This window comes from Sardina pilchardus, chromosome 14 (genome assembly GCF_963854185.1).
Source record: "Sardina pilchardus chromosome 14, fSarPil1.1, whole genome shotgun sequence".
In the NCBI taxonomy this organism is placed as follows: domain Eukaryota; kingdom Metazoa; phylum Chordata; class Actinopteri; order Clupeiformes; family Clupeidae; genus Sardina; species Sardina pilchardus.
The window spans coordinates 2,936,443-2,953,181 of record NC_085007.1 but is presented as its reverse complement, the minus strand read 5'-3'; the positions used below and the strand labels follow the sequence as shown (position 1 = coordinate 2,953,181).

Sequence of the window (16,739 nt, the reverse complement as noted above, 5' to 3'; positions counted from 1 at the left end):
GGCTGGTTGTTTGAGTCCAGGCTGTTAAGGACACCAGCTGAGATTTGTAAGGTAAATCATGTGGCTCATGTGTGGTTCAGAGCGGACTGTTTCTGTCTGAATAAATAGTAATATATAAAATATAAATATATAATATATTATAATATATATATATATAAATATAAGCAGTCTGTGCTCATGTCTGTGCTCACTGTATATTCAGTGTTCTTCACTGATGTCTGGGGGAAGTTGATATGTTGGGAATTGGGGACGTTTCTACAAGAACACATTGACCTTGCGCTCTGGCATGTGGCGGCAGTGGCTCAGGAGGTAGAGGAGTCGTCCAGTAACTGGAAGGTTGCTGGTTGGAGCCCAACTCCTCCTGACCCTGTGAGAGTGTCCTTGAGCAAGACCCCTCACCCCAGTGCTCCTGATGACCCTGTGGAAGTGTCCTTGAGCAAGACACCTACAGTAGCCCAGTGCTCCTGATGAGCAGGTTGGCACCTTGCATGGCAGCCTCTCATCGGTGTGTGAATGGGTGAATGTGAGGCATGATAATGTAAAGCGCTTTGGCATCGGTGTGTGAATGGGTGAATGTGAGGCATGATAATGTAGCGCGTTGGGTGCTTGCAGAAGCCGCTACGAGCGCTATATAAATGCAGTCCATTTACATGTCCATTAAGACTGCTGGATCTGAGGAAAATAGTCCGCCCCCTTTTCAGAGGAAGTGCTGCTACCCATAGATACTGTATGAGAATATTACTGTGCTGCTACCCATAGATACTGTATGATAATATGATGTCTGTGCTGCTACCCATAGATATACGGTAATAATATGATGCTTATATGATGTCTGTGCTGCTACCCATAGATATACGGTAATAATATGATGTCTATATGACGTCTGTGCTGCTACCCATAGATATACGGTAATATATGATGTCTGTGCTGCTACCCATAGATGTACGGTAATAATATGATGTCTATATGATGTCTGTGCTGCTACCCATAGATATACGGTAATAATATGACGTCTGTGCTGCTAGCCATAGATATACGGTAATAATATGACGTCTGTGCTGCTACACATAGATATACGGTAATAATATGACATCTGTGCTGCTACCCATAGATGTACGGTATTAATATGACGTCTATATGACGTCTGTGCTGCTGCTAGCCATAGATATACGGTAATAATATGACGTCTATATGACGTGTGTGCTGCTGCTAGCCATAGATATACGGTAATAATATGACGTCTGTGCTGCTACACATAGATATACGGTAATAATATGACGTCTGTGCTGCTACACATAGATATACGGTAATAATATGATGTCTGTGCTGCTACCCATAGATATACGGTAATAATATGATGTCTGTGCTGCTACCCATAGATATACGGTAATAATATGATGTCTGTGCTGCTACCCATAGATGTACGGTAATAATATGACGTCTATATGACGTCTGTGCTGCTGCTAGCCATAGATATACGGTAATAATATGACGTCTATATGACGTCTGTGCTGCTGCTAGCCATATGTTCCCCAGGTCCTATGTTCCCCGGTTTTCGCCAAAAGGGTCCTATGTTCCCCGGTATGTATTGCGACTGGGGAACATAGGACCTTTTTCGGGAAAAGTGGGGAACATAGGACCCTTTTTAAAATGTACCAAAAAAAGGGTCCTATGTTCCCCGGTCCCATACAAAGTGGGGAACATAGGACCCGGGGAACATAGGACCTGGGGAACATAGGTACGCTCCCCCATAGATATACGGTAATAATATGATGTCAGTGCTGCTACACATAGATATACGGTAATAATATGATGTCTGTGCTGCTAGCCATAGATATACGGTAATAATATGATGTCTATATGATGTCTGTGCTGCTAGCCATAGATATACGGTAATAATATGACGTCTGTGCTGCTACACATAGATGTACGGTAATAATATGACGTCTGTGCTGCTAGCCATAGATATACGGTAATATGACGTCTGTGCTGCTTCCGTCTTGCCACATTGCGCCTGCTCACTCTAGGTTGCTCAAGCCTCGGGCTCCGTAAAGTACCTTGAAATACTGTTAATACTACATACATACATGAAAGAATGGAATTGAACTGAACTGAATTGAATTGAACTGAATTTAACTGAAATTAAATTAATTGAACTGAATTGACACTTGAATTCAGTTCAATTCAATTAAACTAAATTCCATTCAATTCAATGGAATTTGATTGAATTTAATTCAATCTAATTCAATTGACTTGAACTGAATTGAGTTGTCTGGTGCCCAGTCTGTCTCTGCAGGTATGCCACAACTGCTTCCGTCGGCAGGCCAGCCCCCACCGCTGTGCCCAGTGCAAGTTTGCCCACTACTGCGACCGCACGTGCCAGCGGGCAGCCTGGGACGAACACAAGAGGGAGTGCAACGCCATCAAGACAGCGGGCAAGGCCCCTAAAGAGAACATCCGGTGAGTGTGTGTGTGTGTGTGTGGTGTGTGTGGTGTGTGGTGTAGTGTAATACAGGTTACATCCATATTGCAGTTATATACAAATCTATGGGAATGAATGGTTTCACCAAGGAAGTGGTATAGATAGAGAAAAGCCGGGGCCCCAATACAGATCCCTGAGGCACATCTGTGGTGAGGTCATAAGACTTTGATACCTGTCCCAAGACACACTGAAAGAACTCCCTTTAAGGAGGGATCCAAACCAGTCAAGAGCTTTCCCGAAAATTCCCAGGTCAGATAGTGTAGAAAGGAGAATGTCATGGTTTACAGTATCAAAGGCTGCATTTGACTTTGAATTCGATTGAAAGACACTGAATGAAGTATTAAACACATGCGTGACTGCTGGTGTAACAGCAGGTGCAATAGACACCATAGCTACACTACCAACCACCATAGCTACAGTAACAACCACCATAGCTACAGTACCAACCACCATAGCTACAGTAACACCCACCATAGCTACAGTAACACCCATCATAGCTACAGTACCACCCACCATAGCTACAGTACCAGCCACCATAGCTACAGTAACACCCACCATAGTTACAGTACCAACCACCATAGCTACAGTAACACCCTTTTGTCTGTTTCTCTGTGCCCCCTCCAGCCTGGTGGCTCGTGCCATGTGGCGCATGCAGAAATACGGGGGTCGCGTGACGGACAGCCAGCTGACCACGCTGGACCTGCTGCAGGATCACGTGTCGGACATGGTGGACGAGGACGTGAAGGAGCTGCAAGACGATGTCAAGAAATTCCTGGAGTACTGGCCTAAGGCCAACCGGACCGTCGGTACAGAATACATCTCCCACCTTTTAGGAGTGGTACGTTTCTCTCACCCAAACACACCTCGTAGGAGTGGTACGTTCCTCTTATCCAAACACACCTCGTAGGAGTGGTACATTCCTCTCACCCAAACACACCTCGTAGGAGTGGTACGTTCCTCTTATCCAAACACACCTCGTAGGAGTGGTACGTTCCTCTTATCCGAACACACCTCGTAGGAGTGGTACATTCCTCTCACCCAAACACACCTAGTAGGAATGGTACGTTCCTCTCATCCAAACACATTTCGTGTCAAGTAGCAGTCGTGTTTTTCACAGCCACTGCAATGCTGTTGGAGACACATACTGTAATGTCTCGGTGTGTGTGCGAGAGAACTCTTCTGCTTGTGCTAAAAATACACACACACTCACAGCCCTGTCACATTACTGATTGTTATCACTATGATCAGAGAGGGATAAGATTCAAGTGATATTTTTTTCTTCATGGTTTTGACATTAAGAGTAAGTACAGAAAGTATTCTCGGACATTTAGAAGGGTTGGAGTTTTGTGTGTGTGTGTGTGTGTGTGTATTTGCCTGTTGGGCAAAAAATTATCGAGACGAATGCTCTGCCTCGAGGCTTCATGAAATTCTCTCTGTGTTTCTGTTGGAGCCAGGGGTGAACTAGTGTCAACACCCGGTTGGGTGTTGCACCATGGAATCAGCATGTTACGATAAAGAAGGATTTATGTGTGTGGTATTTTTTTTATTATTGGGCAAACAAGATGTTCAGTGTAAGATTTAAAGGGGAACTGTGCAGGGTTTTTTTTTTTACTTAATTTACCATAACTGAACAGCTTCGGAGTCATTGGAATGATTATATGTCTTTTTTCGGGTTGAATGGTGGCCGTTTAGCTTCCACCTCACCGTCTGTGAGCAGAAAAACCCCTTTGGACTGGCGGGCCGCTGCACTGACAAACAGAAAGTCTCCAGCCTGGCGATCATGCTCATGTAAAGGCAGACTGACCGATTGAGGACTGTTGTAAAATGTACACGCTAAAGCTGTAGGGGAAGCTCTGCAGAGAAACCTGCAAGCGTAAAACAGGAAAACAGCGAAGGAATCGCTAAACCTGCATAGTTCCTCTTTAAGGAGCAGAATATAGCAGAAGATGTCCTTACAACACAGCTAACGCTCCACCAGAAATGCATGAGCTCACAGGACAAGCCTTTCATGCATGTCGTCTATTCCTGTCACTTGCACGTCGTCTATTCCTGTCACTCATGGGGCCTTATAGCTCAGGGATCATTGTTTTACACGGACGGGTATCACTGACGCGCACACCACTCTCCCTGTTGAAGCCCAGGCAAAGCTCTGCCTCTTAAGAATAGAATAGAATAGAATATATACTTTTTTGATCTCTGCAGTTAACCCAATTTAACCGAATTAGTGAACACACAGCACACAGTGAACACACAGTGAGGTGAATCACACAACCCAGAGCAGTGAGCTGCCTGCCCAACCAGCGGCGCTCGGGGAGCAGTGAGGGGTTAGGTGCCTTGCTCAAGGGCACTTCAGCCGTGGACTGGTCGGGGATCGAACCGGCAACCCTCAGGTTACAAGCCCGAAGTCCTAACCAGTAGGCCATGGCTGCCCTTGGTACAGAGATATCACGCAGCACATGAGTACCTGGCCATGAGTACCTGGCCTCACTCACCACAGCACCAACCACCTCTGTAGTAGTACTGCCTGTGCTTTGCCTGTGCTTCGCCCCAGTATAGTCCCAAGCAGCACTGCTTCGCCCCAGTATAGTCCCAAGCAGCAGTGCTTCGCCCCAGTATAGTCCCAAGTAGCAGCGCTTCGCCCCAATGTAGTCCCAAGCAGCAGCCCTTCGCCCCAATATAGTCCCAAGTCAATACCTGCCAAGGAAATCGCCTGATCTTGATCTGCCTTGCCTTTTGTACTCGTTGTGAATACAGAGGCCACGAGAAGTAATTAGTAATTTTTTTGATGTTGTGGTTGGCTCACTTTTACTCCAGACATGCTACCCGGTGAGGACCGACTCCATTCACTATGCTAAGCTAAGCTAGCAGGGGTGCTGCTGGAATAAAGACAAGGCATGCACGGAGACAGAAATGTTTTTGCTCACTTATCTAACTCTAAGAGAGACGTTGAATAACCCAACTTCATGAAACGGTGGTGTGTTCCTTTAACATAATCCGTGTTATTTGACCGAGGCCCTATTCAGAGTTAGTGTCTCCTGCTATCTGATGGCAGCTATTCAGAGTTAGTGTCTCCTGCTATCTGATGCAGATTAAAGTGAACGGCTTCACCCTGAGTGACCAGAGGGGGCTCCAGGCGGTCGGTGTGGGTCTGTTCCCCAACCTGTGTCTGGTCAACCACGACTGCTGGCCCAACTGCACCGTCAACCTCAACCACGGCAAGTTAGTATACTCACACCCTATATGGACACACACACAAGTTAGTATCCTCACACCGTATATGCACACACACACAAGTTAGTATCCTCACACCGTATATGCACACACACACACAAGTTAGTATACTCACACCATACACAACCACGGCAAGTTAGTATACTCACACCCTATATGCACACACACACAAGTTAGTATACTCACACCATATATGCACACACACACACAAGTTAGTATACTCACACCCTATATGCACACACACACAAGTTAGTATACTCACACCATATATGCACACACACACAAGTTAGTATACTCACACCACACACACATACAAATTAGTATACTCACACCATACACAACCACAGCAAGTTTGTATCCTCACACCGCACACACATACAAATTATTATACTCACACCTTATATGCACACACACACAAGTTAGTATACTCACACCATACACAACCACAGCAAGTTTGTATCCTCACACCATATACAACCACAGCAAGTTTGTATCCTCACACCGCACACACATACAAATTATTATACTCACACCGTATATGCACACACACACAAGTTAGTATACTCACACCATATACAACCACAGCAAGTTTGTATCCTCACACCATATACAACCACAGCAAGTTTGTATCCTCACACCGCACACACATACAAATTATTATACTCACACCGTATATGCACACACACACAAGTTAGTATACTCACACCATACACAACCACAGCAAGTTTGTATCCTCACACCATATACAACCACAGCAAGTTTGTATCCTCACACCGCACACACATACAAATTAGTATACTCACACCGTATATGCACACACACACAAGTTAGTATACTCACACCGTATATGCACACACACACACAAGTTAGTATACTCACACCATACAGTATATGCACACACACACAAGTTAGTATACTCACACCATACACAACCACAGCAAGTTCGTATCCTCACACCGCGTACATATAAACACACAGTGTAGCACCCTCACACTGTATACACATGGACACACCACAACAACCACAGCACAAAAAGAAATACCCTCTCTCTCAGAAACACACATACACATAGAATGAGCTAGAAGGGTCATGTTTGTATGAATGTGCTTGTATGTGTGTCTACATTGTATCCATGTTGTGTGGTGAGTGTGTGTGTATCTGTGTGTGTGTGTGTCTGTGTGTGTGTGTGTGTGTGTGTGTGTGTGTGTGTGTGTGTATTCTCCATGTTGCACACGTGAGCCTGTTCATGTGTGTGTGTTTGTGTGTATTCTCCATGTTGCACATGTGAGCCTGTTCGTGTGTGTGTGTGTGTGTGTATTCTCCATGTTGCACATGTGACCCTGTTCGTGTGTGTGTGTGTGTGTGTGTGTGTGTGTATTCTCCATGTTGCACATGTGAGCCTGTTCACAGCCCCTCTGGTTCTGATTCTGTTTTCCAGTCAGTCAGCTTTGGACTCCGCGTTACACTCCCAGAGAAGGTGGGTCTCAAATCTGACCTCTGACCCTTGGCCTGTGACGTGTGTGTGTGTGTGTGTGTGTGTGTGTGTGTGTGTGTGTGTGCACGTGTGTCAGGGAAAGTGTATGAATTCTAGGGTCTCTGCAGAAATATTTGGATGTATCTGGTTGTCTGGATTTCAGGCTATTTGCACATAGTTTACAAATGTTAGGCCGTTTACACAGTCCGCTGTCAAGTTTTTATGTCCAAATTGTTGGTAACACTTTACATTATCTACACACACATTTGTTAAACATTTGCAAACTATTACCAAATGCTTTGTTCCTCATTTGTATATGCATTGTAAGTAAGCACAGTACTCACTGTAGATGAGCTCACAAAATATCCTTAACTAACCATTTGTAGCTCCTGAGTTAATCATGAATTATAGTATTAGTGTAGTACGTGGTTTAACATGTATCAACACGCTAACTAATCATTAGTGCATGTGTTTATTATATTCACAAAGGCATACCTATGTAAGTGTAAATAGTTTCTTAATCATTAACACACACATAACAGATCTTATAAACCATAGACAATTCTTAAACAACGGTTGAATAATGGAAATATTACTTCATTCACAAATTATTATTGTATCATTGTGTGCACAATTGCTTTATTGATAAGAATTAATGAAGGGACAAATCATTTACTAATAGTTTACAAATGCTTAATAGTATGGCGTTATTATAAATCATTACCAATTTGCTTGCTGGTAATAACTCATGGTTGTTGGTAATGACTGATCCTTGAGGGCTGAATAGACCTATGCAATGACCTCTGCATGGTGAGATGACCTCTGTACAGCAAGAATCTCTAAACCAGAGAAGTACAGCGAAGCAACCAATGACCGTGCTGCAGTCTGTGAACTGGCCAATCAGAAGGCACCAGGCGGACAGATGAATAATGATCTTTGAGCACATCATGCTCCGGCTCATGAATGAGACGATCTGTCGTCAAAATGTCTGCTGTCCTAATCTCTGACAAGATAGTCTGTTCAAAGACAGATAGTGAAGGCCTTCATGTTGATACGGTAAAGAAGTAAATAAATACATGTTCTCTGACAAGATAGTCTGTTCAAAGACAGATAGTGAAGGCCTTCATGTTGATACGGTAAACAGTAAATAAATACATGTTTTGAAAGACAGTCCTCAGCTACAGTATACCTTATAAATCAATAAAGTCGTCTGCCTGCACAATTACATTAAAGCACAGATAGCTGGTGAATTATGTTAGAATAGCACTATTGTTTACAACCAGAAGCAGGAGAAAGCTAAATAGGGATGAAGAAAGATAACAAATGCATTCCTTCCTACATTCCCAAAGAACTGCTGAACATGATTGAAATGATGATTATTGAGCACGTTCCGTAACTAACAGATTGGGCAGTTACAACTGGCCTCTCTTGCTCTGTGTGTGTGTGCAGTGTCTTGCTCTGTGTGTGTGCGTGTGCGTGTGTGTGTGTGTGTGGTGTCTTGCTCTGTTGTGGTGCACTTTCATATCTCCTGGAGTGTCCTCAAACAGACCAGCACTTCTACGTTATGGCTGCCATAACATTTGTTGACATCACTTCCTGTCGAGCAGAATCGAGCTGCGTGTGCTGGGCCCGATCAAGGAAGGGGAGGAGCTAACCGTGTCCTACGTGGACTTCCTGAACCTGGCCCAGGACCGCCAGAAGCTGCTCAAGAAGCAGTACTACTTCGACTGCCAGTGCGAACACTGCGCCAAGGGCATCAAAGACGACCTCATGCAGGCCACCGGGCATGGGGAGAAGAAGGTGAGCGCACACACACTCACACACACACACACACACACACACACACACACACACACACACACACACACACACACACACACACACACACACACACACACACATCTACACATGTAAACACACACAGAGACATATACACATATATGTACACATGCAAACACAGACATAAACATACACATACGCAGACAGGCACACACACACACACGCACACACACAATCAGCACACTTCTTACTCCCCAGCAGTTAGTTAGATGAAGAGACTCTAAACAGCATCAGCTGATGCGTCCCAAATGTGGCTCCAGACGAGCTCTTCCGCAGGGTCATGTGGAGTGGTGACCATGGTAACAATGGCGTGCTGCTCAGCTCAGCTCAGCACAACGGTCAGTTGAGGAACACCAGCGTGGCATGTGGTTAGCTCTGTCCTGCGCTCCAGATGCAATCATGAAAGGAGCATTACATGATATGGCAGCTTTTCAGCATTTAGCTCTGTCCTGCGCTCCAGATGCAATCAGGAAAGGAGCATTACATGATATGGCAGCTTTTCAGTTCAACATGATGGAGGACGGCTCAGATAAGAACAGATGTCTTCACGCCACTAAGTCAAGTCAAGTCAAGTTTATTTTTATAGCGCATTTTATACACAGAGGTCATTCAATGTGCTTTCAATCCATTTGACTTCCATTAGTGGCTGAGCGGCTAATGGCTACCATGCTTAAGCATGACCCAAAACTGACCGCTCTGACATAGACTTTCTAATGAGTAGCATCAGAACTAGACTGTAGCATCAGAACTAGACTGTACTGTAGTATCAGAACTAGACTGTAGCATCAAAACTGTACTGTAGTATCAGAACTAGACTACTGTAGTATCAGAACTAGACTGTAGCATCAGAACTAGACTGTATTGTAGTATCAGAACTAGACTGTAGTATCAGAACTAGACTGTATCAGAACTAGACTGTAGCATCAGAACTAGACTGTACTGTAGTATTAGAAGTAGACTGTAGTATCAGAACTAGACTGTTATCAGAACTAGACTGTAGTATTAGAACTAGACTGTAGTATTAGAACTAGACTGTAGTACCAGAACTAGACTGTATTGTAGTATCAGAACTAGACTGTAGTATCAGAACTAGACTGTACTGTAGTATTAGAAGTAGACTGTAGTATCAGAACTAGACTGTACTGTAGCATCAGAACTAGACTGTAGTATTAGAACTAGACTGTAGTACCAGAACTAGACTGTATTGTAGTATCAGAACTAGACTGTAGTATCAGAACTAGACTGTACTGTAGTATTAGAAGTAGACTGTAGTATCAGAACTAGACTGTAGCATCAGAACTAGACTGTATCAGAACTAGACTGTACTGTAGTATCAGAACTAGACTGTAGCATCAGAACTAGACTGTAGTATTAGAACTAGACTGTAGTATCAGAACTAGACTGTACTGTAGTATTAGAAGTAGACTGTAGTATCAGAACTAGACTGTATTGTAGTATTAGAAGTAGACTGTAGTATCAGAACTAGACTGCTGTGATTCTGGGCTCTGTTATGGCAGCTCAAGGACTGTTGACACACAGACTGATCACTTCAACAGTCTCACTCCAGCTGATATGAATCACAGCGTCCAAACATCAACTATAGCGATAACAACATGAAGTGTGATATGGCCTGTGTCATAGTGACACTATAGTGATATGGCCTGTGTCATCGCTATAGTGTCGCTATAGTGATGTGGCCTGTGTCATAGATAGATAGATAGATACTTTATCGATTCCCAAGGGGAAATTCAAGATCCCCAAGGGAAATTCATCGCTATAGTGTCGCTATAGTGATGTGGTCTGTGTCATCGCTATAGTGTCGCTATAGTGATATTGCCTGTGTCATCGCTATAGTGTCGCTATATGGCCTGTGTCATGGCTATAGTGTCGCTATAGTGATATGGCCTGTGTCATGGCTATAGTGTCACTATAGTGATATTGCCTGTGTCATCGCTATAGTGATATGGCCTGTGTCATGTCTATAGTGTCGCTATAGTGATATGGCCTGTGTCATCGCTATAGTGTCGCTATAGTGATATGGCCTGTGTCATGGCTGTAGTGTCGCTATAGTGATATGGCCTGTGTCATCGCTATAGTGTCGCTATAGTGATATGGCCTGTGTCATGGCTATAGTGTCGCTATAGTGATATGGCCTGTGTCATCGCTATAGTGTCGCTATAGTGATATGGCCTGTGTCATGGCTATAGTGTCGCTATAGTGATATGGCCTGTGTCATCGCTATAGTTCCCATTCATGAGGCCCTCAAGTCTCCTGCATCTGGAGTACGTTGTAGACTTGAAGCTCTTGTTTATTGGAGATCTTCCTTCAAGTTATCTTGTAGTATAAGACAGGACACCGGCTCTCAGACAGTTATGCCCACCCAACACACACACACACACACCATCCTCCCTGCCCATGCAATAGCTTATGACACACTCTGTTCGTGTGTGTGTGTGTGTGTGTGTGTGTGTGTGTGTGTGTTTGTGTGTATATATGTTCAGCCCACTGCAGAACAGGTCAAGGAGGTGACAGACTTCACCATTAAGGCTCTGGGCAAGATCGAGGACGCACGCGTCATTGGGGACTTTGAGGAGGTAAAGTTACCCAACACCCCCCCCCCCCCCCCCCCCCACACCAAACACACACACACACACACACACACACACACACACACACACACACACACACACACATTTACCACTGGTGTTAAAGTTCACAGTGGCCTGCATGCCATGTAAGCTGCTTGCACTGTACATCTCACCCCTGCCTGTCCCTCTGTCCCTCTGTGCCTCTCACGCCCCCCTGTGGCCAGGTGGTGAAGTTGTGCGAGGAGTGCCGCCACAAACAGGAAGGAGTTCTGGCCGACACTCACCTGCTGCACCTGCGAGTCCTGAGCACGGCCAGTGAGGTGCTCTCCTTCATGCAGGACTTCCAGCAGGCCGCCGCCTGTGCCAGCAGCATGGTGCACGGATACCAGTGAGTATATACTGTACATACCATAATACTACATCATAATACACTCTTATAGTATATAGTTACTATATAATACGCCAGCAGCATGGTGCACGGATACGAGTGAGTATATACATACCATAATACTACATCATCTAGTTACTATATCATACGCCAGCAGCATGGTGCACGGATACCAGTGAGTATATGCATACCATAATACTACATCATAATACACTCTTATAGTATATAGTTACTATATAATACGCCAGCAGTGTGGTGCACGGATACCAGTGAGTATATACATACCATAATACTACATCATAATACACTCTTATAGTATATAGTTACTATATAATACGCCAGCAGCGTGGTGCACGGATACGAGTGAGTATATACATACCATAATACTACATCATAATACACTCTTATAGTATATAGTTAGTATATAATACGCCAGCAGCGTGGTGCACGGATACGAGTGAGTATATGCATACCATAATACTACATCATAATACACTCTTATAGTATATAGTTACTATATAATACGCCAGCAGCGTGGTGCACGGATACGAGTGAGTATATGCATACCATAATACTACATCATCTAGTTACTATATCATACGCCAGCAGCATGGTGCACGGATACCAGTGAGTATATGCATACCATAATACTACATCATAAAACACACATTATAGTATATAGTTACTATATAATACGCCAGCAGCGTGGTGCACGGATACCAGTGAGTATATGCATACCATAATACTACATCATCTAGTTACTATATCATACGCCAGCAGCATGGTGCACGGATACCAGTGAGTATATGCATACCATAATACTACATCATAATACACTCTTATAGTATATAGTTACTATATAATACGCCAGCAGCGTGGTGCACGGATACCAGTGAGTATATGCATACCATAATACTACATCATAATACACTCTTATAGTATATAGTTACTATATAATACGCCAGCAGCGTGGTGCACGGATACCAGTGAGTATATGCATACCATAATACTACATCATAATACACTCTTATAGTATATAGTTACTATATAATACGCCAGCAGCGTGGTGCACGGATACGAGTGAGTATATGCATACCATAATACTACATCATAATACACTCTTATAGTATAGTTACTATATCATACGCCAGCAGCATGGTGCACGGATACCAGTGAGTATATACATACCATAATACTACATCATAAAACACACATTATAGTATATAGTTACTATATCACTCACGGGATCAAAAAAGTATATATTCTTCTTTTTTATCATAACACTATATCATAATACTACTGTATATCATAACACTATATCATAATACACTCTTATAGTATATAGATTACTTTATCATAACACTACACCACAGCACACCCTTATAGTATATAGTTTACTATATCATAATGCTATATCATAACTATATGATTACACATACACAGCGCTGTGGACCGTAGCCCTGGGCTCCAATGGCCAGTTGTGTGTACGTCACCGTAGCGCCCCAATGACCAGTTGTGTGTACGTTACCGTAGCGCCCCAATGACCAGTTGTGTGTACGTTACCATAGCGCCCCAATGACCAGTTGTGTGTACGTTACCGTAGTGCCCCAATGACCAGTTGTGTTTACGTTACCGTAGCGCCCCAATGACCAGTTGTGTTTACGTCACCGTACCCCTGTGCGCTAATGGCCAGTTGTGTTTACGTCACCGTACCCCTGTGCGCTAATGACCAGTTGTGTTTACGTCACCGTACCCCTGTGCTCTAATTACCAGTTGTGTTTACGTCACCGTACCCCTGTGCTCTAATTACCAGTTGTGTTTACGTCACCGTACCCCTGTGCACTAATGACCAGTTGTGTTTACGTCACCGTACCCCTGTGCTCCAATGACCAGTTGTGTTTACGTTACCGTAGCGCCCCAATGGCCAGTTGTGTTTACGTCACCGTACCCCTGTGCTCTAATGGCCAGTTGTGTTTACGTCACCGTACCCCTGTGCTCTAATGGCCAGTTGTGTTTACGTCACCGTACCCCTGTGCTCTAATGACCAGTTGTGTTTACGTCACCGTACCCCTGTGCTCTAATGACCAGTTGTGTTTACGTCACCGTACCCTGGCCCTGTGCTCTAATGGCCAGTTGTGTTTACGTCACCGTACCCTGGCCCTGTGCTCCAATGACCAGTTATGTTTACGTCACCGTACCCTGGCCCTGTGCTCTAATGACCAGTTGTGTTTACGCCACCGTACCCTGGCCCTGTGCTCTAATGACCAGTTGTGTTTACGTTACCGTAGCGCCCCAATGACCAGTTGTGTTTACGTCACCGTACCCCTGTGCTCTAATGACCAGTTGTGTTTACATCACCGTACCCTGGCCCTGTGCTCTAATGACCAGTTGTGTGTACGTTACCGTAGCGCCCCAATGGCCAGTTGTGTTTACGTCACCGTACCCTGGCCCTGTGCTCTAATGACCTGTTGTGTTTACGTCACCGTACCCCTGTGCTCTAATGACCAGTTGTGTTTACGTCACCGTACCCCTGTGCTCTAATGACCAGTTGTGTTTACGTCACCGTACCCCTGTGCTCTAATGACCAGTTGTGTTTACGTCACCGTACCCTGGCCCTGTGCTCTAATGGCCAGTTGTGTTTACGTCACCGTACCCTGGCCCTGTGCTCCAATGACCAGTTATGTTTACGTCACCGTACCCTGGCCCTGTGCTCTAATGACCAGTTGTGTTTACGCCACCGTACCCTGGCCCTGTGCTCTAATGACCAGTTGTGTTTACGTTACCGTAGCGCCCCAATGACCAGTTGTGTTTACGTCACCGTACCCCTGTGCTCTAATGACCAGTGGGGTATACTACGAATCTCGTTGAACATAACCAGGTTTTCTTAGGATAACCTGGATTGCTTAAAACGAAAGTCGCAATCAGAGTTGAGTGGTATTACGAAACTCACTCAAGGATGAATTTATCAAACTAGGCTTTCAGCTCAGTTCTGTGCGCGTTCTCGTGGTTGGGGTGACTTTGACCGATCGGGAAACGTGGAGACGCACAAGACAGCCTCGGTTAACCAACGATTACTTCCGCATTTATGAGCGGCAGAGAAATCTAGGGTGGTCTTTTTTAGTGTCTAACCCATAACATCAATAAATCGATGGTCATCAAATATTGCATGGTATGCACGTCCATAGTAGTGACATATTTGCACGCGCAACATAGTTAAAGCGCCTTCGAGATTCAAAATGTTTGCAGAGGCGGGGCTGAACCTGTTCGAAGTTTGACAGATTAGCACACGTGAGATAACTTCGTTTTTCAAGATAATGGATTGTTTGGATTTGGTCAGAGGGCGGTGATTTTTCACGATTTGAGCTATAACTAAGCACATAACCTGCTCCCGACCAGGTTTGGTTGCGAGCATAAGATACCATGGTGATACAGCGACGCTAAAACAAATCCACTTTCGTATGACAGCATACCCTGGCTTTGAGCGCAACATACCTCGCTAACCCACTAATCGAGATTCGTAGTATACCCCACAGTTGTGTTTACATCACCGTACCCTGGCCCTGTGCTCTAATGACCAGTTGTGTGTACGTTACCGTAGCGCCCCAATGGCCAGTTGTGTTTACGTCACCGTACCCTGGCCCTGTGCTCTAATGGCCTGTTGTGTTTACGTCACCGTACCCCTGTGCTCTAATGACCAGTTGTGTTTACGTCACCGTACCCCTGTGCTCTAATGACCAGTTGTGTTTACGTCACCGTACCCTGGCCCTGTGCTCTAATGACCAGTTGTGTTTACGTCACCGTACCCCTGTGCTCTAATGACCAGTTGTGTTTACGTCACCGTACCCCTGTGCTCTAATGACCAGTTGTGTTTACGTCACCGTAGCACCCCAATGACCAGTTGTGTTTACGTTACCGTAGCGCCCCAATGGCCAGTTGTGTTTACGTCACCGTACCCCTGTGCTCTAATGGCCAGTTGTGTTTACGTCACCGTACCCCTGTGCTCTAATGACCAGTTGTGTTTACGTCACCGTACCCCTGTGCCCCAATGACCAGTTGTGTTTACGTCACCGTACCCCTGTGCTCTAATGACCAGTTGTGTTTACGTCACCGTACCCTGGCCCTGTGCTCTAATGGCCAGTTGTGTTTACGTCACCGTACCCCTGTGCTCTAATGACCAGTTGTGTTTACGTCACCGTACCCTGGCCCTGTGCTCTAATGACCAGTTGTGTGTACGTCACCGTACCCCTGTGCTCTAATGACCAGTTGTGTGTACGTCACCGTACCCTGGCCCTGTGCTCTAATGACCAGTTGTGTGTACGTTACCGTAGCGCCCCAATGGCCAGTTGTGTTTACGTCACCGTACCCCTGCGCTCTAATGACCAATGAGAGTTTCCGGTCCCTCTCCTCCCGACAGGAAGCTGTACTATCCCAACAACGCCAAGCTGGGCATGGCCATCATGCGGGCCGGGGTGACCAACTGGCACGCGGGGCACATCGAGGAGGGCCACGCCATGATCTGCCAGGCCTTCGCCATCCTCATGATCACCCACGGGCCTCAGCACCCCATCACTAAAGACCTGGAGGTACAGCATGAGCCACACACACACACACACACACACACACACACACACACACACACACACACACGCCATGATCTGCCAGGCCTTCGCCATCCTCATGATCACCCACGGGCCTCAGCACCCCATCACAAAAGACCTGGAGGTACAGCATGAGCCA

General features: G+C 45.2%; 1 protein-coding gene across 1 annotated transcript in view; it reads left to right on the top strand.

The window, feature by feature from the left end:
- smyd1a (SET and MYND domain containing 1a) overlaps positions 1–16,739 on the top strand; it is a 21,313-nt gene that overhangs the window by 3,036 nt on the left and 1,538 nt on the right. Inside the window, exons 2-9 of the mRNA XM_062554577.1 lie at positions 2,284–2,460; positions 3,107–3,320; positions 5,571–5,701; positions 7,152–7,190; positions 8,795–8,987; positions 11,528–11,620; positions 11,839–12,002; positions 16,417–16,585. Coding sequence (XP_062410561.1) covers positions 2,284–2,460; positions 3,107–3,320; positions 5,571–5,701; positions 7,152–7,190; positions 8,795–8,987; positions 11,528–11,620; positions 11,839–12,002; positions 16,417–16,585 — 1,180 coding nt within the window. The remainder of the gene's footprint in view (positions 1–2,283; positions 2,461–3,106; positions 3,321–5,570; positions 5,702–7,151; positions 7,191–8,794; positions 8,988–11,527; positions 11,621–11,838; positions 12,003–16,416; positions 16,586–16,739) is intronic.